Consider the following 21,032-nt stretch of genomic DNA (forward strand, 5'->3'; position numbering starts at 1 on the left):
GGCCTTAGCGCGCTTTGAGAGCCGGTTTCCCTGCTGTGCGTCCACATAACGCACAGGGGAATCCGGCCCCAGGCCGGCCTGGTCTAGCAAGGCCCTAGGTCAACAGCCCTATGTACAACTTACCTGGGAGTAAGCTGTATTGAACTGAGAGTGATTAGACTTGATTAGACTTGATTAGAGTTTTGAGTAGACATGCACAGAATTGCATTCCTAGAATTGAATCCTAATGGGTTGCTGCCCACTAGATAGAGATCTTTTATCATAGAGGCTTCCAAGATTCCTATACCTGCCGGGCAGGAGGAGTGACAGAGGTGATGTTTACATCTCCATTCTTCTTTTAATTCTCCTCCCCCAATAGATGGGCTTCTGAGCCTGCCTGGTGGATTCATGCTAGTGGGGGGTGGGATCGGAGCTAGAGCTGGAGAAGCCATAGGCTAGAGTGTATCCTGTCTTCTCCTCCTGTGCTCTCTCCCCGCCCACCAGAATGCCCCCTTTTTACTTTTCCAAGGTAATCCGAGGCCGCATTGGGGTCACAAAAAGCAGTTGCTGCAGTTTTTCTGCTGTGGCTGCAGTGAGACAGGGATTGCATCTTGGAGTCCTCCTCCTCAAGTCAAAGCAGTGGCTAAGGCTTCAGGAGGGAAAATCTGATAAAATCCTATGGTGCCTGAGCACTCTCCAGGGACTGTAGGGTTGCACTCTAAGGCAATTCTGCATATGGAATTTATACATGTATGTATAAGTGATGATAACTTTACTTTCATCCCCCCTTATGCTATTAACACAGTTTTCTAAGATGGGCTGTTGTTTTTTCTTTTTCCCTTCCATACTTATGGGGATTGGATGGTAGACTCTATGGAACTTTTTTTTTTGACATTTTTAGTATTTTTGTAAATATCAAAGAAACTACAAAAACTCCAGTGTCATTGCATTAATATTAATAATCGGTTATCTGCCAGGAAAACATTTAAATATCACTTGACATTTGCAGAGAAAGATTAATGTTTAATTTGCTACAAACACTGAAATATATTGATATTAAAGAAAATGCTTTTGCATTTGGTAAAATGAAATAATAGGAAAAGGCTAGTAACTTGAAAATGGTCTAATCATAAGAGAAGACCAAGATATCTTGGCATCTTTCAAAATGTCAGTATTTAAACATTATCAGGGAATTTTCTGAGAGGAGACGTATGAACAGTATCACACTAACCAGATAGCATTTTGAGTCTGAATAAAGAATTGAAGATATTACCTAAGAAGAGCAGAGAGATTTACCATATATATATATATATATATATATATATATATATATGGAAAAAATGATCTATTATGAAAAGAATTCAGTCCAGTGTAACTTTTTCAATACCATATGATATTTTAGTGTTTTACAATATATGAAGCATAAAAACAAAATTTAATTGTTTTCAATCACAAACTCTTTGCTGGAACAGAGGGATGCAGTATAAATGGGTCTCTTGGGGATCTATTCTTCAGCTTTTGTTTCTATGCACTGATGTTGGGTGACCTCATCAAATTCCCGTGATTTTCAATACCACCGATATAGCGATGGCATGGACCTCTACCTCTCTACCCCCAAATCTTCCTCCAACCCAATCCTGCATCTCTAGCTACCTTTCTGATATTTTTGCTTAGAGGTTTTTATTGTTGTCTCAAATTTAATATATTTATGTTTCTTCTCCTATTATACTCCCTGAATCAATTGATGTCACCACCCACTTTACTGAACATACATGAAGCCTTGGCTTTGTCCTTGACTCCTCTCTCTCTTTTGTTCCCTCTATTCAGTTACCAAGTCATATCATTGCAAAAAAGAAAAAGAAAAAAGGCCCTTCCTCTTGGTTGATCCAGAGCAAGCAGTAGCAGCACAAAGGGAGTTTTATTGTGGGAGCTGTAAAAGAGGCCGAGGAGGAGTGAATTTTTTTGCTTTTTGCTTGGGCTGATTAGTGTTTTTTGAACTGTTTGGATTCAGACTGTGTGACTTTGGTTTATTTCCCTAGTTGCTGCTATGTGCTCTGGCACATGATTCTGGTGGGAGGGACTTCTGCTGCTGGTGATGAATCACTGAAATCATTAGAGGGTGAGGCCAGCAGCTACACAGGAATACAAAGTAGCCTGCTAGTCCTATGGTGCTTGTGATCAGAGTGAATGAACAAGATCAGCAAACAGAGTTTTATCTGGTAGTCCACTGAACTGGTAGTTTTATGAGCATGAGGGGGAATTCTAATGGCAACATGTCAAGGTAATAAGAAATTAAGCACACTGGTGAATTTAGAAACATGGCAAGGAACCCAGGGCAGGCGACCTTTCTTCCCTTCTAAAATAAATAACTTGGCTTTCCAGGTAAACAAACACCATACAAATATAGCTGTGATTTGGTACATCAGCACGACTGTGAGGGCTATCCGTTGCGTTGTTCAGAGTCACATGTATGACTGTCTGCTTGTTGGACATAATCATAGGTGTGTACTTAATAATCTCTCGATACAAACTCTATAGGAAGGACAGAGAAGGGCATACTCATGTGTTGCTGCTCTGTACTTCTAAGAAGGTATAGTGTTAAACAAACTAAAAACCTCAAAATCACTGTAAGTGACAATATATAATTTCATACAAGGGCCATTACGAAACTGCTCAAATTACTTATCTAGAACTGAAAAATTATAACAGAGAAGCTTGTGTGACCATATGAAAACAGGGACAGGTTTCCTGTATCTTTAACAGTTGTATTGAAAAGGGAATTTCTGTAGGTGTCATTTGTATATATGGAGAACCTGGTGAAATTTCCTCTTCATCACAACAGTTAAAGTTGCAGGTGCCCTGCCCTCTTTTAAATCTGGTCACTCTAGTATAGCTCCTGCACCTTTAACTGTTGTGATGAAGAGGGAATTTCACCAGGTTCTCCATGATGTTGTGCAGACTTCTACTGTTACTTTCTACTGTTAGTTTTACCCTACCCTGTGCCTGCTTACCCTACCCTGTACCTGTTTGCATTCTCTTCCCCTCCTTATTGTTTTACTATGATTTTATTAGATTGTAAGCCTATGCGGCAGGGTCTTGCTATTTACTGTTTTACTCTGTACAGCACCATGTACACTGATGGTGCTATATAAATAAATAAATAATAATAATAATAATAATAATAATAATATATACAAATGACACCTGTTCAAAGTCCCTTTTCTATGCAACTGTTAAAGATACAGGAGCCCTGTTCTCCTTTTCATATGGTCACCCTAGAGAAGCATCTAAAGGAAGTAGGGTTGTAGTAATGGGTGATTTTAATTACCCTCCCATAATCCAAAAAGGTGGAGAGGACATTTAACATCTTCTAGGGAAGAGAGGTTGAAGAAAATATGGTATTTTGCTATTATGGAAAAATACACATTATGTAAGAACTGTAAACCGCCCAGAGAGCTTCGGCTATGGGTTGCTATATAAATGTAATAAATCCTCATCATCCTCATCATCATCATCATCAACAACAACATAAAAAGACAAAGGGGATCAGTTTGTAAAAAAAAAAAAGGACATCATTAATTTTTGTAGATGTGAAGAAATATATCCAAATATTCATTTCCCCCAATAACTTGTTTATTGGTAACTTTAGATATAAGTGAGTGTAGAAATGTACATACCTTATTCAAGTGCTCCAGAGAAGGGATGGACTTATTCACTGATGTGTACTTAAGGTGTATTCTATTATTCTTGTTGTATGGTGGGGAAAAAGTTCAGGATGATGTAGCAGAACAACAACAATTTAAAAAATACTCTCACATAATTGGATAAATGCATATTCCAGTCATGACAAAGAGGCAGAATTTTTAGATATCCTAAATGACTGTGCCATGAACCAACCATAGGGGTGGTGACTCCACACTTAATCCTTTGTGGCACCCAGGACCTAGTGCAAAATTTGAATGTCGTTGAACTGACTGGAAATAGTGACCACAGTTCTATTACATTTATTAATTTATATATAAGTGGAAAATAGCCATGGAAGGTCAACACAGTGTCTTTTGACTTCAAAAGAGGCAACTGTTAAAAAATGAGGAACTTGTTAAAAAGGAAGTTGAAAGGGACAGTCAAGAGGGTCAAATCTCCCAGAATGCTTGGAACACAATAATAGAAGCTCAACTCTACTGTATACTGCAGTTTGGGAAAGGTTCTACCAAATCGAAGAGGTCATCAGCATGGATAACGAGCTGTGCCAAGGAAGTTATTAGAGGTGGGGGAAAGGCTTCTTTCAGAAAGTGGAAGTCATGCCCAAATAAAGATAACAAAAAGAAACAACCCCCTCCTCCACAAAAAATACAACAAAGGATGCAGAAGGTACAGCTTATGTGCTTCTTACTGGGGCAACTGGTTGGCCACCGTGGAAATAATACTGGACTAGATAGGCCTCATCTGATCCATTACAGCTTTGCTTATGTTCTTTTGTTTCTTTCAGTTGAAAACTGGTTCATGCCCCTAACTGATGCAACCTTCTATTCTCTCGTCTTCCTTTATATCACATTGCCTCTCCATTCTATTCTGAAGTTTGCTGAAAAACATGGCCACCTTTCTCATTATTTTGACTATGTGATGATACACCTTTTTAAATTCTGTCTTTGGTATTCTGTCTGCTTCTGGACCCAACACAAACTCTTCATCCCTATTGGCCCTTCTGTAGACTTGTATTCGAATACATCCCTGCCCATGAACTTCACGCCTCAGCTGTACCATTGTCAGTTGTCCAGCAGTCTCCTGATCCCTCAAACATCTTTGCCCTTTTTGCGTTGTTGTGCCTTGTGAAGTGCCTTCTAGTATACCTGAGTAATGTCACCTATTGCGTAATGCAGTGGCTTAGCTAACCAACTGTACACTTTTTGGAGGAGAGAAGAATCAAATTTACATCAGTTCTAGGCTAATACATGGTTATTGTTTTCAGATATGGAGGCATGTGATATTGCACATGTATGTGCATGCATAGTTAATTGAAGTAGTGTTTTTTCTGAGCACCAAACAATACACAGTGCCTCATATAAGAATTGTGCACCTTTTCATAAAAGAATCATATTGACGTCACTTGTGGACAAATACAGCATGATCATTTCCAGATATGCATACATGTGACATTATACATGGAAAGCCCTAGAGGATGAGCCAAACAGGAGAGGATCTTGGGTGTCCACCTGGATCATATATGTACAAATTGTGTGTCTATGAGAAGCTTGGCTGTGCATGGTTCATAAGGTGTTATATAACTTTTGGGCCACAATAAAAAGTTCAGAAAATACTGTATGCATCTCTAGAAGGTGTGGTGATAATGAAGGAGGACTTCTCTGTGTCCTCAGACTGCTTACACAGAGAATGTCTGCCCTTTTATACCTGGTTTCTAAAGAATCTGTAAAACAGACTCTTGATTGAGGTATTTTTCTTTATTTTCTTCCTCTTTATAGATCTATTATCTAAAAGATTGTATTAGATTACTCCTCAGCATTTTATATATCTTCTTACAGTAGCAAAAACAATTTTAAAATGTGAATGTGTAAACCGGTACTATAAGAAAATCCTTTTATCGGGAAAAAGGCTTTTTGAGAAAGTTCTCTTTAACTTAGAGTATATGTACAAAATCATTTTAGAATTTACATTCTGTTGTGTTATCGTTACTGAGGCATTTAGCTGATTTCCTATTCTACAATGCACATTAAAGTTCAATGTATTTTAAAAGTGTAATTGAAAACATAGATTAATTCTGTTTGCTTATTTTGGACTTGATCTCAGGTTGCAAGGGCTGTAAGATGATGCAATTCTTCAGGTCTGTACCCAGGTTATTTTTATTTAAGGCTTTTGAATAGATTAAAATGCAGCTGCAAGTGTGTTAATGATTTTCTATTGTCTTCTTGCCCATATTTTTATTGTTCAGATGAAAAATAGTATTCCAAAACCTTGAAATATATTGACCAAACGCACTAACAACACCTACCCAAGATTGCTTTGGCTTCTTCTATTCATGTGTTTTTCGAAGAATGGATTAACTGAGAGCTTTCCTTTTACCATGGTTCTCCCTTTTCTCTATTTAGTCAAACCAAAACTATATTCCTACAAGCAAGGCACACAATTTGCAAGTGCAAAAGGGGCATTTGACCTTTTGTTACTAATCTGTGACAGGTGCAACCTATTTTCTTCCAAATGGTGTTAATTTGTGTGTGCAAATTCCTCCCCTAAAATCCTTATTCTGTATAACCACCACAGGGGAATTGATCATCATCATGAATAGTGTAATGGACAGCTGAGAGAGATAATTACTGATATTTCAACAAATTCATGCCTGCAAGTTGGTCTTTTGAGTGCAGTTCTGTTTTCACTGCTTGTTAGTGTGTGTGTGTGTGTGTGTGTGTGTGTGTGTGTGTGTGTTGAAGTTAGTTATTCACTGCTGGACAAAAAAAAAGTCTCTGCAAAAGTTCATGTGCAAGAAACAGCACATTGTTACAAATTAGTTTCCTTTACCATTTCTGGCAAACTCATTACAAAGTAATCGTGGCCTGTGTTGAAGTGTACTTCCTTTGGGACCAATAACTGTAAATAAGCAGGGCTGCAAGCTGGCTGATAAGTTGTTGTTCTGAAGATAACAGTCCTTTTTAACAGTGTGTTTGACCTTTTCCTTTATATTGCCTGAGGCTTGTCTAAGACCCTCAAGGTCTATTTTTCATCTTAAAAAATTCTGTTGAAAAGCACAATGTGTGGTTTAAGAAGATTTTAGGATTGCTTAACATATCTTTGTTTTCTTGCATTTTTATGATAATTGTTGGCATATTTAAAAACTACAGCCAGCATTTACTTGAACAGGATTTCTTTCTTCCTGAAATGCAACCTCTCTAACTGATCTAGGAAGCACTATGGTTTAATATTTTATGAAGAGTTAAGGCCATATTGTAAGCTAAATAAAACTTATAATAGTTTCTATTTAGTTTCATATATATTGCACATACATACTAGGGATGTCCTATTTATATTACTTCATAATATTTATATTTTGATTATGTTTCACAACATTATACAAGGATGAGCAAAATCTAATGGAAGTGTAATGAGGGTAAAGTCAGTCTTACTGATTTGTTATAAAAATGGAATAAGCTGTGTTATGGATCAGGAGTGGCCTGATATTATGCATGAGTGGCGATGGAGTAGTGACTCCCTGCCTCTCCCAGTTCCCCAGACCCCAAGTGCTGTTTAATCAGAGTGCACTTGGTTCCTCATCTTCCTCCATGCCTTCATGAAGGCTATAGAGCATGTATAGTGGCTGCACAGGCTCCAAATGTTCCCCCAATGACTCAGAAAAATTTAAAAGGTAGTAGAGGGGGCGGGGAGGGAGGTCATTAGTAAGAAACACGCTCCCTGTTTCCCATAAATAAATATGTTTGAGTCTCCTGTGCCTGTACAGAACTTTTTTTGTGAAATGGGCATCCAGTTTTTTAATTGAGTTTTTTTAAAAAATATCCCTTGTTTCTGTGCCTGCCCTCATAGAATCATAGAATAGCAGAGTTGGAAGGGGCCTACAAGGCCATCGAGTCCAACCCCCTGCTCAATGCAGGAATCCACCCTAAAGCATCCCTGACAGATGGTTGTCCAGCTGCCTCTTGAATGCCTCTAGTGTGGGAGAGCCCACAACCTCCCTAGGTAACTGATTCCATTGTCGTACTTCTTTAACAGTCAGGAAGTTTTTCCTGATATCCAGCTGGAATCTGGCTTCCTTTAACTTGAGCCCGTTATTCCGTGTCCTGCACTCTGGGAGGATCGAGAAGAGATCCTGGCCCTCCTCTGTGTGACAATCTTTTAAGTATTTGAAGAGTGCTATCATGTCTCCCCTCAATCTTCTCTTCTCCAGGCTAAATATGCCCAGTTCCCTGTGTTGTTTATTTATTTATTTTATTTTTATTTATTTATTACATTTTTATACCGCCCAATAGCCGAAGCTCTCTGGGCGGTTCACAAAAATTAAAACCACAGTAAAACACCCAACAGTTTAAAACACAATTACGAAATACAGTATAAAAAGCGCAACCAGGATAAAACCACACAGCAAAGTTGATATAGGATTAAAATACAGAGTTAAAACAGTAAAATTTAAATTTAAGTTAAAATTAAGTGTTAAAATACTGAGTGAATAAAAAGGTCTTCAGCTGGCGACGAAAGCAGTACAGTGTAGGCGCCAAGCGGACCTCTCTGGGGAGCTCGTTCCACAACCGGGGTGCCACAGCGGAGAAAGCCCTCCTCCTAGTAGCCACCTGCCTCACTTCCTTTGGCAGGGGCTCACGGAGAAGGCCCCCTGTAGATGATCTTAAGGTCCGGGTAGGTACATATGGGAGGAGGCGTTCCTTCAGATAACCTGGCCCCAAACCGTTTAGGGCTTTAAATGTCAATACCAGCACTTTGAATTGGGCCCGGACCTGGACTGGCAGCCAATGAAGTTGTAAAAGGACTGGCGTAATGTGATCTCGCCGGTCAGTCCCTGTTAATAACCTTGCTGCCCTGTTTTGCACCAGTTGAAGTTTCCGGACCGTTTTCAAAGGCTAGAGCACCAGTAGACAGCAGTGGCCCCAATGGAGAGTGAGGGGATGTGTGCCAGGGGAAGGGAGGAGTACCTTTAAAAAAAAAAAAGTGTGTGTGGATGTTTGCTCTCTATGTGGGTATTTTATGTGTGTGTTCTGGGTGGGGGGTCTCTGTGAATGGGGTTTGTGAGTCTGTGTCTTCTGTGGGTGGCAGCTGTGTGTTTGTGTGTGTGAATGTCTTCTGTGTCAGGTGGCTGTGTGTGTTTTTGCTTTGTATATGTCACTGGATTGGGAGTGGGGGTGTATGGCAAGGGAGGGGGGCCTCTAGCTGGCCCCTTCTCATCCCCGCTGCTACCACCCTCAAGAGGCCCCCAGATACCAGAACCCTCTGAGAAGAACACCAGAATTCTGGCTCCATAAACCTTGATTTAGCACTGACCCAAGTGGCAAAAAGATAGCACAAACAGTTGAGGTAGAAGGGTTTATTTACAAGTAAGTGTAGGGGTTGTGGGAAGAATAAGAAAATAAAATACACATGCTGCATGCATAGCATAGGAAACCCAGTAACCTTAAAACAATAAAACCTAGCTAGTCTACCTACATACTCCAAAGTAGGGTCTTGCAGTCTGAGCCAGCCATGGACACCTTCCTTTATACCGTAAGGAAAGACAAGACAAGAGACCAGGGGGAATCCTCCAAACGTTAAACCCTTCATGCTCCCATCTCTCTTCATAGTCCCCCCTCCCTTCAGCGCAGCCCCGGAGGCCTAGTTTCACACTTCTCCAGCTGCAGTGCCTCCTTCCTGCCATCCCTGCTGGTATATGGCCTTGAGCCCAGATAAAAGAGCTCCCCTCTGGTGCCAAGGTCCCTACTATCTTTCCATTCCCATCTCCAGGTGTCCAGCCATTACATCTTCAAGCCAGCTCCCTTCTCGTCTTCATTTTAAAAGTGTCATGCTAAAACTACCCCAAACCATTTAACCCCTTCTACCTGCCTAGTAAATGCACAGTCTGAGGACCACTCCTTTACAGGGGTACATAGAGTTCTGCCTGGAATGAGTGGATCCCCCCCCCCATTTTGCAATCATGACCTTAAAGTTACTTATTTCAATTTCCGAAGGAGTGCTTTTTTGTGGCTGTGTTTCATCATTATTATTTTGGATGTTCCCAGAAGAACCTGCTGCCCATGCTTACTTCTGAGTAATCCTGAGCCTATTATTATTATTATTATTATTATTATTATTATTATTATTATTATTATTATTATTATACCATCCCACCCCTATGCACTCAGCTTTGCTCTCGCAGTGTCCACTTTTGCAATGTGTGGATTCCTGCCACTTTGCACTCATGATATTATCAATTCTTTGTGCAATGAGAGTTGTTGCTGGAACAGGAGCACATGTGTCCAAAGGAGTGCTATTGTGTAGCTGTGTGGATCTCTCCCCTCTCCCTACTGCCGCTTTGCACTCATGATCTTAAAGTTCATGTGCCTCGGTTCCTCTATTCCTTGGCATGGGCTGGGGATCCTTGGGTCCACCTCTGATGACCCCTTGGCTCTGCTCCTGGTGACCCCATCCTGTGGAATCAGTTACCTAGGGAGGTTGTGGGCTCTCCCACACTAGAGGCATTCAAGAGGCAGCTGGACAACCATCTGTCAGGGATGCTTTAGAGTGGATTCCTGCATTGAGCAGGGGGTTGGACTCGATGGCCTTGTAGGCCCCTTCCAACTCTGCTATTCTATGATTCTATGATTCTATGATCCTCTGTCCCACCAGCAATCACTGTTATAAATGTAGAAAATGTTTTTTAAAATAAATAAATAAAACTTTTAATCTTGGGAAAGAAAAATGTTAAATGGCTTTTAAAATATGGTTAGTTCAATCCTAGAAGAGTGAACAGATCATCTGTATATTTATCTGAAGCAAAAATAATGCATTCTATTGAAGATTAATATTGGTTGTTACCTAAAACTTAGGTTGGTAAAAGAAGTATTTTTCTACTACTTTTCAAATGTGATCAAAACATTGTTTTCCATCCATCCACCAATCAATCAGGTTCAGACACACAAATGATGCTTGGGCTTTAGTTGTTGTTTAATAGTGTTCAATGCTGTTCTTCTATAGTTGTATTAAAATTAATAGGTGACAGGAAGATTAAAACATGATTTAAAACCCCCCACAGTAACTGCTAAACCATATTTCATTTAAAAACTGCTTTATAACTTAGTGTCACAAGCTGTGCCTTGTGTCTGTACAAAGTGCCTATGATCCTTACAATTAATTAATGTGAAGTTTTGGCCATTTAATTACTTCCACCAACAGAATGGTTCTTTATTACTAGCGATGTTAGTGAATGTTGTAATTACCTGATCTAGAGTATGAATTTGCCTAACTCATAATACTTGTCTGCATTACAAATTAAAATAATTTCTCTCAGAAGTTCTTCTACTTCTCAGAATGTAAAACAAGATTCTACACATGTATGGAATGTGCTTTTAGTTTGTCTGGTTTTTGTCCAGGTCTTGGACACATATAATAGGTAAGGCAAACCTAGCGTGTTTCCAGACTGATAGCTCCTAGCACTAATAATCAAATCACATTGTACAGCTACTCCATCTTTCCCTTAACATATTTTCATTGGTAAGAAAAAAGATGGGAAGAGGCGGGGGGAAACATTGGAGATTACAAATGGAGGGCAATATCATCTAGACAAATTCCATGTATGTAGCAGGCTGACTGCACAATAAAAGCATCTTCTAAAAGCACTCCTAAGCACCAAAAGGTGAATAAACCCATGAAGCGCTGAGGCCTTGGGGTAAAAAGAGTAGTGTAATCTTTGAACTTGTCTGGCCAAACATTGGGAAGCTTTGCAAAGCAAATAGCTTATTTTTTATGCAAAACTGAGTTATTTGTTTGCTGTTAGCTCTCCCCCATCCTCTATTTTCATGACATGTTTAGCTTCTATAAGGCCAAAAGCATTCATCCCACAAGATTCAGTGTTAAATGCAAACTTTTTCAAGTGTTCTTCATAACATTTTGTTTTGCAATATATTTATATGCATATATTTAGGTAACCTGGGACGTGTGGACTACATTACAGAGTTTGAATATGATCTGTTCATCAGACCAGACACCTGTAATCCACGTTTTCGAGTGTGGTTCAACTTCACAGTTGAAAATGTGAAAGAATCACAGGTAAGAACCATTTAAATGAAAATTGAACTATACTTTTACCAGAGAATTAAACATCTGAATCTCTAGATAATTAGCTTTCTGGCTGCGAACATAGTGTTGTTTTTAAAATTGTGCACATTGATTTGACAACAGCCTTGTCCTTCAAATGGCAAGATGTATCCCCTCTTGTGTCTGGGACTGCAGAAGATACTTGGGCAGAGAAGCGCATGAACTGGGCCTGAAAGCCTCAAGCTGTGGTTATTGTTAGCCTTTTACTCCTAGTATCTTACCTCAGATCAATACGGTATATAAACTGTCTAGGAGATAAGTGAACATCACCTTCTAAAGCAGTTTCTGCTCCTGGCACCCAGGAGGAAAGACGTCTTGTTGATTGCTCTGTGTACCCCCAAATGCTTTACAAAAGGATTTAGGATGTATTATCAGCATCCTTTTATGTGGATTGTATTAACTGAGCCATCCTTTCAGTGTTGGTTGTCCCATAATTCTGCTTCGTGTTCTCTATGCATTACACAAATAGCGTGGTGCCTTGATTTGGGAAGTATCTATAGCTGAGCAATTTTGATGTGACCCTCTCCCCCATCGTTTCAGTGCACATGTCCCTAGCAAGTTCCTACTTATTCCCTCAGTTCTCTTTCAACTGCCATTGCACCTCAGAGGAAGCTTCTCTTGATCGTTTGCTCTTTTAACGAATCTTTGGTCAAAAGATGAGGTTTTATTTATTTATTTATTTTTGGTCTTTCTACTATCAAAGTGTATATTTTTAGCTGTCCTCATCTTGTTTTATTTTATTTCATTTAATTTTTTGCAACTTTCATGATCACCCTCATGGATGTATGGCCCTCAGGGCTCGATTTCACAAGTGCTCCCACTGCGGGGCAAAACTGCTGCCCTTCGATGGGCACTCTCTGCCCATTCTGCCTTGGTGAAAGGCACACCGTTGAGGCTTGTCTGCATTGCAGAGCCTTCAAGAAGAAGAAGGAGGAGGAGGAGGAAGAGGAGGAGGAGGAGGAGGTCAGATCATTTAAAAGCCATGCTTTGGAAATAGATGCTGGACTTGGTTGAGAATCCAAAAGATATGACAAACCCACCAGTCTTGCCCTCACACAACCTGCCTGCTACAGTGTTGGGTTTATAATCCCTTCAGTGTCGTACTCCACTTAGTACACTTGGGCCTATCTTTGATGCCTATACTGTCAAAACGACTAACAAAAAAAGTGGAGGTCTCTAAACAGGCTGGCCTGCCTTTTTCATGCTCAAAGAAGAAAAAGACTTTTAAAGAGTCGCATGACCTTGCTCGTGATTGAGCTTTGGTCTTTCTGACTCTGCACAACTGTCTCATGACTAGGATCAGTCCATATAGGCTATGTTGGCCAGCACTCCAACTAGGGCCAAAGAGCTGACCATTCCACTAGTCTCGGTACAGACTTCTCAGGATTGACAGTGACCATCGGTAGTGGTCATTGCCATAGAGGAATCTCACCAATGCTACCTCTGCTTTGCCTTTGGCACTGATGCCTACCAGTTCCATGTGCTACCCTTCAGTCCTGCCACTGCCCTGAGGGTATTCATAAAGTACATGGCATTGGTCTGCTCCCATCTGCAACTGCAAGGCATTTTTTTATTTATTTATTTATTTATTTATTACATTTTTATACCGCCCAATAGCTGAAGCTCTCTGGGCGGTTCACAAAAATTTGGGAGGTATACCCGTACATAGATGATTGGCCGTTGGTGGCTTCAATGAGAAATCAGCTTCTCTGGTTAATAGGGGTGACCTGCAATCTCCTTCAGGATCTTGGACTCTATATCAATGTGGAGAAGTCGCAGGATTTACCGATCCAATTCATCAAGGCGTTGTTGGACTCTCAACTCAGTTGCTCTTTCTTACCCGACACAAGGGTAATGGAGCTGAGTGCTCTGGCATCAGAGCTGCAGATGGGCAGATCTACCATGGCTCTCAAAGTCCAGCATCTCCTGGGTTACATTGCCATGACCACGGCTGTTGTTCGCTATGCTCTGTTGAGTATGAGAGAACTCCAAAATCCACTCATCTGCCGTTTCAATACTGATTGGGAGCTAAAATATGGGGACTGTATCCTGTTCATTTTTGGTCACCTCCGATCATGTTTACTATTCTCTTTTATATGCTTCTTGGGATTTTAGTGCACTTTGTCATTTGTTATTAAGCATGTATTTATTATTGAGCACTGATGGAATGCTATCTTGGTACAAACATTTCAGTAACATTTTTAAAAGGATCTCTGAATGACTCGTATATATGAATATCCTTCTAAAGATTTTCTGTGGTTTCCTCTGTTTGCACTGTCTTTAGATGTTTTACCTTGGGTTTTTTAAAAATTAATTAGCAGGACTTTTAGTGCAAAGACACCATGTTAGGTATAATGCTGTCCTTTCATAAAATCTTCAGCTTGATTTTTTTTTTTAAAAAAGGGAACATTTCCATGTTAACAATGGGCAAGTTTTCCTGCATACTCATCCAGTGGTTATGAGTTATAGAAAGTGTTTTGAAGGTGGTGGAAGCAAAGCATAGAAGGGTAAAGTTCTCCTTGGATTGCACATGACAAATGATTAATTCCTAAGGAACCAAATACAATAATTTTATGTCAGTAATAATTATACTGCAATCCACAAATTTTTTTCAGCTTACTATAGTGGATTCTTATATCATGATGTATTATCTGAAAATTTCCAGAGGGGTAGCCAGGTTAGTCTGCTGTATGAAAAACAACAAAGCATCTTGTGGCACCTTAAAGACTAGAAAATGAAAGCTTATACCATAATAAATTTGCTAATCTTTAAGACTCTTTGTTTTATCTGAAAAAGTTTATCCTAAAAAAAAAAAAAATCATTTCAGGACATGGAAGTCATAATGCCAACATCTGTATTCCTAATTTATATCATGACTCTCAATGTTACAAGAAAAAACATGGATCTATTGTCAGACTGTCTGGTGCTCCATAGATGATCAGTCCCAGACTCCTATTTTGTACCTTAGTCAACAATGATCAAATTATACAGCTGTGAGATAAATGAGAACCTGTCTCATTGAGCACGGAGATCTTATGGAGAGATACAATATATATCCAGAGTTCACAGGATATTTGTTTTCGTAGTTGTGTACATGAAAAAGAATGGTTCACTATTAACTTTGACTTGTGAGATTTGTTTTTATAATGTGTCTTCCTGCAATCTTCCTCTTTCATCTCTCAAATTTCCGTTAAAATGAGTCTTACATGAATGTAATCAAATCTTAACAATTTCTTGGGCAGGACAACACCCGACATTGCAACCTTGGTGTTTGAAATAAATGTTACAGATTGTTGCATCAAATGTACAATGTCCATTTGATGCAACAAAAAGGCTTTAAAAATAATTTTTTTATATGACACAATATAATTAACATAAATTATATTGTGTCGTATAAGAAAATTATTTTTAAAGCCTTTTTACTGTACTTTGAACAGGTCATAAAATAGTTTTAAGTGATTTATTTCAGATTATAAAATTCTCATTACACTATCATAACCCTTTTTGGAAAACATTAGAGTTGCACTCTGATTCATAATTACACATGCTTTAAAGCCATTTGTTCCAGTGTAATTTAAGCATTACATATCAACACAATACTATGCATCTATACTCAAAAGTAAGCACCACTGAGTTCAAGGGGACTTACTCCTAGGCATGTGTGTGTAGGATTCCAACTTAAATATTTAATTTTATTGAAATATAATACATAATTGAACAATCAAAATTTGAAGAAAATGCACATTTGGCATAAATGTGTGATTAAAACAAATAGATCTGTGTTATTTCAAGATAATATGCTTACTTATTGATGTTACATTCATTATTGTTATTGATGTGGCATAGAGAATGTAAAGAAAACAAATCCTACCTTTTCATCCTTGTTTGATGAAGTATGGGGATTTTTGTATCTAGAGGACCTCCAAGGACTGTCCTGTTCTTTTTTTAAAAAGTCATAATGGGATCACTTTCAACCATATATTCAAGCGTGTCCATAGTTAAGAGTTTACAGTCTTTTGACAAGCATAGCTTTGGGTAGATTCTTTTTTCTGGCAAAGGGTTGAACTCCATGAAGTCTCTTTTGGTTTGCCCTTTTGGACGATTCCTTTCTTCCCAAGTAATCCCCTGGACTTGGATCCATATTTCATTTCCACTGGTGGGAGCATCCCCTGAGTAGGGTTCTGCTCAGGAGATGCTCCTGCTGGCAGAAGAGAAGGAAGCAACTATTGCTGATTGCCTTTTCCTCCTCCGTCTCCTTGCACCCACTGAAAATCTGATCTGTAGAGTTGGGGAACAGTGTGGGAGATAGTGCTGGTGGACTGGCCAACGTTGCCTATCTTCCACCAGTGGGATTCCACTACTGGATCAAAAGACTTCAGTAGACAGAAAGGAGCTATTCTGATTGTGATTCTGAAGCCTGGATCAAACCTACTCTGTTTGCTTTTGATTTGTTAGCATATAATTATTTAGTGCCTATATAACTTATATTTAACTGTACACCCATGTAAATAACTCCCTGCGTATGGAAAGGTATCATGTTAGGGGAAAAGGTTTAACCTAACCTCTTCCTGACATCCAAGCTTTCCACAGACAGCGCTTGTGTTAATATGGAAAATATTTAAATATGTGTTCATTCACCAGCAATCTGTAAAGATAGTTCACAAAAAGCTGAATTGTCCCTATATTTGTTCATTATATTTGAGAAATTTACTAACAAGTTCAATTAAGTCTGCAACCCTAATTGTATTCAATTGAAGTTAATTCCACAAAGTTCTTAAAAGCAAGGTGGTTAGACTCTTATTATATTTAGGAACTGCTAACAGTTTGCAAAACATATAATGGTGCAATAGCTGAGCCACCATAAAGGAGGGATCACATCACCACAACTCCTATAAGTCAATGGTCTACAAAGGACGTGGCTGAGGCCTGGCTCAGTAGGGTCTATGGAACTTTGGGAGGGATTGGAAGGTAGCATTAGAGAGGTAAGATCCCTTCTTCTGATTTCTGTTACTTTTACTACCTAAAAGCCGCCTTCTCTTCAGCTTCATTCTGTCACTCTCTGTTCAAAGAGGACCTGTTCCTGTATACCCTGTGTGTGTGTGTGTGTGTGTGTGTGTGTGTATGTGTATGTGCGTGTGCGCGCATGTAGGAGTTTATATGAAAGTAAGTATATGACTATACTAAATGTCAGTCAATTTTTGGTTTTTGTGTATGCATATTTATGTATACATTAGTACAGTCTTTCCCAACTTTGTGCCATCCAGATGTTTTGGACTTCAACTCCCCTCAGCCACAGCTCAGGAAATGTTGTACTAATAAATGCTGTCAAGTTTCCTCCCTTAATCCAAACATCTTTAAATTATGTGAAGGTGGAGCTCATGTAGCACATTCTTTATGGTGCATGTATGGCATGTCTTGTGCTCTGCTGGATATTGTTGTGAGGGAGATGTTTCATCTCTTAGACATTAAAATGTTGTGGTCCATTTTAGTTTTAATATGTGTATCAATTTTTAATTTTCTGTATTTTAGCAAAGTACCTCTATAGATGATTCAGTGAATGAAGCTTTAGTCTCTCTTTCTTTCTCTCTCTCTCTCATATGTATGAGTAAGATGCAGCGTGCATATACATAAAAATGTTTTTTCAGTGTGGTCCTGAGACCAACTTTTTTAAAACCCACTGTTGCTTTAGACTACACTAAATTATTATGTCTCAATGGGCATTGGAGTATAGGTGGATATGTTAGTGATATTAGATGTTCATTATCAGCAGTTTTGTCCCTTGTAACCGTCTGTTCCTGAACTGATGCATATAGTAGGTTATTATATTACTTGCTTGATACTCTGTGTAAAATGTAATTAAAAATCTGGGACAAAGCAATGATATGTGAGAACTATAAGTGCTCCTCATATTTTCATAAAGAAAAATCAACTACATATATCATTGTCAGAAAATACATAGCAGTTTTGGAAATCTTTACCTTGTTTATCTATCAAAGCAAATTAATAAAGGATGATTCTTCCAAATAGTAAACCTTTCAAATAGAGATATTTATTTTGATTCAGTACTATATAATGCTTAATACACATTGAGGTGCTGATTTGATCTTAAGCTGCCATAACATGTTTAAGCTTTTAGAATATAATTAATATGGATAGACAAAAATGTGTTTAATTCATACACTTAATTTGTAATATCTGTAAGAATATCTCAGTTGCCAAATTAATGAAATTACAACAAGCATATTTTATGTTTCTGATTGTAATGCTGATGTTTGTTGAGCAGAATCTAAATAGCCAGGTGTCATTTCTGAACATGATGACATCTGTCAATCAAAATGTCAAAAATGAATTCTAAATACTGTAAACAAAAGGAATACTTGGTTGTGATTATCATGGTATAAGTGATGTGACACCTGTTTCTGTTTATTTGTAGCATACCTCTCAAGTTCCCACACTTAATGTTACGTTTTGTCAACCAGATAAAAAAATCAAGAGAAATCCAGTGTATAGAGAAGACTGTTGTATAGCCTATTACATAGCAACCTGCAGTTTCTTTCTTTTTCTCCCTTCTTACTGTTAGCCCACATTCTTCTCTTGATACTCTTGATGACGGCATTTAGCTTCACAACTTTCTGGCTCCTGACCTTCGGTTTGACTCGACGACGGCATTTGGCTTCACAACCTTCTGGCTCCTGACCCTTGGATTTGACTTAACAATATTTTGGACTCTGTTAGGGCACTGACGCCTTGTGGAACAGGACACTTGTAGTGGTAAATTTTGAAGTACAGAAATTCATCATGACAGTCCCCATAGTCTCACCCCCAAGTCCAAAAATTCAAGTTGCTCTGTTGATACATATCAATAAACCAATTCTAGCAGTTTTCATCTCCACCAGGAACAGATTTTTTTATAAAGCTAATGAGCTGTAATTGCCCATTGAAGACTAGTGATGTAAAATTTCCAGAAATTTTGAAGCCATGGGGGGAAAACCCATTTTTTTTCCTGGGGGGTTTCAGAAGAAAACAGAAATTTTCAGAAAAATTGAAAAAAAATGCAATAAGCACTTTTTACAGTTTGAAAGTCACTTTGTTACTTTAGGAACATAAAATGTAATTAAGTCCAATTTGGTTTGACATAAAATTATTACATTTAGTATATTAAAAGTACAGTGCATCCAAACAATTATTACAAATTCAGTTTACTTTTTTAAATTTTTACTTTTTTTGGGTAGCAAATGGAACTACAAGCTCCTGAACTGTAATGAACATCTGAACTATAAGGAACCTCTTTTGTTTTGCCAGTTTATGTGGAGCAGGCAAAAAACAATTAAAAACAACAACAGAACAAAACCATCAACATTATTAACAAAGAAAATTATTTATGTCTCCGCTAGTCCTCCACAGTGTCAAGCAGACGTAAAGCACCCATTCCCATAAAAAGAACTGAGAAAAATGTACAATGAATGTGCTTGAAATTTAATCAGACTCATTTTCTGAGCTATAGCTAATACTATCAGTTTCAGTGGCAGTGCCCCCTAGAAGCAGAAATGCTTCTTGCTGTTGCATTTGAGAGTTGTAGTCTCAGTTTTCAACCTAGGACTTGCTTGTCCTCAGTGCACATAAATTGTAATCTGATACTGTACGTAGTTTTTAGAAATCATTTGGAGAAATAAATATATGAACACCTTGTCTTAAACATTTTATTCATCATGCTAAAATAAAACATTGCATAATCCATTTTTCTTCATTCCCCCCCCCAATTTTTCCATTTTTTTTGAAAAACAAAATAAAATAGGCTTCAGAAAAAACTGAACACCCCCCCCCCGGTTCCCTCCCCAATTTTTTTTCTAGGTCCTTCACATTACTATTTAAGTAATTTACTACCTCAAAATGTTTTGCATCATAATGAAGAACATATTATTGCTGGGAATAGTCATTTCCTTCCCCTGCAGCTACTGTGAGGATTACAGCTAAACTCAAAGGGAACAGGGAATTGCGGAATTGGAAGGCGAAATAACGAGACAACACAAGAATGTGCCAGCGCTACATCCCTGTGAACGCTGGCCCCCCCGTACACCACCACAAATTTGCAAATGATAGAACTGAAATTTGAAGATTGTAATGATAATTGAATTTCAATGTTGCAGATATTGCACTTGCATAATTCTGATTAGTGAATGAATAACAGTCCTTCTAGAAGCCTGGTATAAGAAAATATCCCATCCACATATTCAAGAGATTGACCAGGTATTTCCTGATCTATGCAGGTATAATATAAATAAAATTATGAATGAAATTCAATGAATGAATAAATAACAGAAAGCAAATGTGCCATAAGTAATGTGAAGCTAGAAGTACAAAATAAAACTGGAATGTCCTACAATGCAGACACAAACTTCATTTACATCTAGACCAGCAATGCCATTGTCACTGTATTGATCTTTACCAGCTACAAAGCAGGCCTGTAAGTTTTAGTCAAAAAATATATCTTAAAGCACCAAGATGAGGCAAACTTTCATATATATTGAGGAACTACTTCAATTCTTTTCATTTTTATTTTGGAACTATAATGAGCTTAGTGAACTGGAGCTCATTATTGAAAGCAGATGGTAGCTATTGCTGTGATTACGAGCAGAAATGTTTTGTTTAAGGCTGCAGTTTTCAGACTGTGTGGGGCGGATACATTCAGGGAATGTAGGGAACCTGGGGGTTTACAAAGTTGAAGAAAGAGAATACTGAAGGAAGTGGTTCCTTCATCTCCTCCCAGCCATAACCTGCCACCTGGCAGTGAACTCTCACAGATCAACATTGTATTTGTTCCAGTGATTGCTCCATTGTCACAATCTGATTGGGAAAAAGGACAGTTCAGAAAGTGTCTGTATTATGTTTCCCTATACATAGTTTTGGAGAGATTAGATATGTCATGCTAAATTCTTCTTTCAATGGCAGTGTTTGGATTTGTCCCCTACTCCAAAGATCCTAGCAGTTATATGGACAGCTGCATACAATTTTTTTTGCATGCCCACCAGTGGAATACATAGTTTACTCTGGTTTAGGACCCCAGAGGATTAGGTGTTTAGGGGTGGGTTACTTTAAAAAAGGAGAAAGATACATTGATTTAAGTTTCAAATGACATGATAAGCCATGGTAGGTTATCCTTGTGAGTTGTTTCAAGGTAGCTTGTCATCACAGCTGAACCCAGTGTGTGTGTTTTTCCCCATCGTGGGTTGTTTTCC

The 21,032-nt window shown here is 38.5% G+C and overlaps 1 protein-coding gene across 1 annotated transcript in view; it reads left to right on the plus strand.

Annotated features, from left to right (window-relative positions):
• The window catches only part of AGBL4 (AGBL carboxypeptidase 4), a 957,560-nt gene that overhangs the window by 37,513 nt on the left and 899,015 nt on the right, over nt 1-21,032 (plus strand). Inside the window, exon 3 of the mRNA XM_063136171.1 lies at nt 11,624-11,748. Coding sequence (XP_062992241.1) covers nt 11,624-11,748 — 125 coding nt within the window. The remainder of the gene's footprint in view (nt 1-11,623; nt 11,749-21,032) is intronic.

Source organism: Elgaria multicarinata, chromosome 1, assembly GCF_023053635.1.
Source record: "Elgaria multicarinata webbii isolate HBS135686 ecotype San Diego chromosome 1, rElgMul1.1.pri, whole genome shotgun sequence".
Lineage (NCBI taxonomy): Eukaryota > Metazoa > Chordata > Lepidosauria > Squamata > Anguidae > Elgaria > Elgaria multicarinata.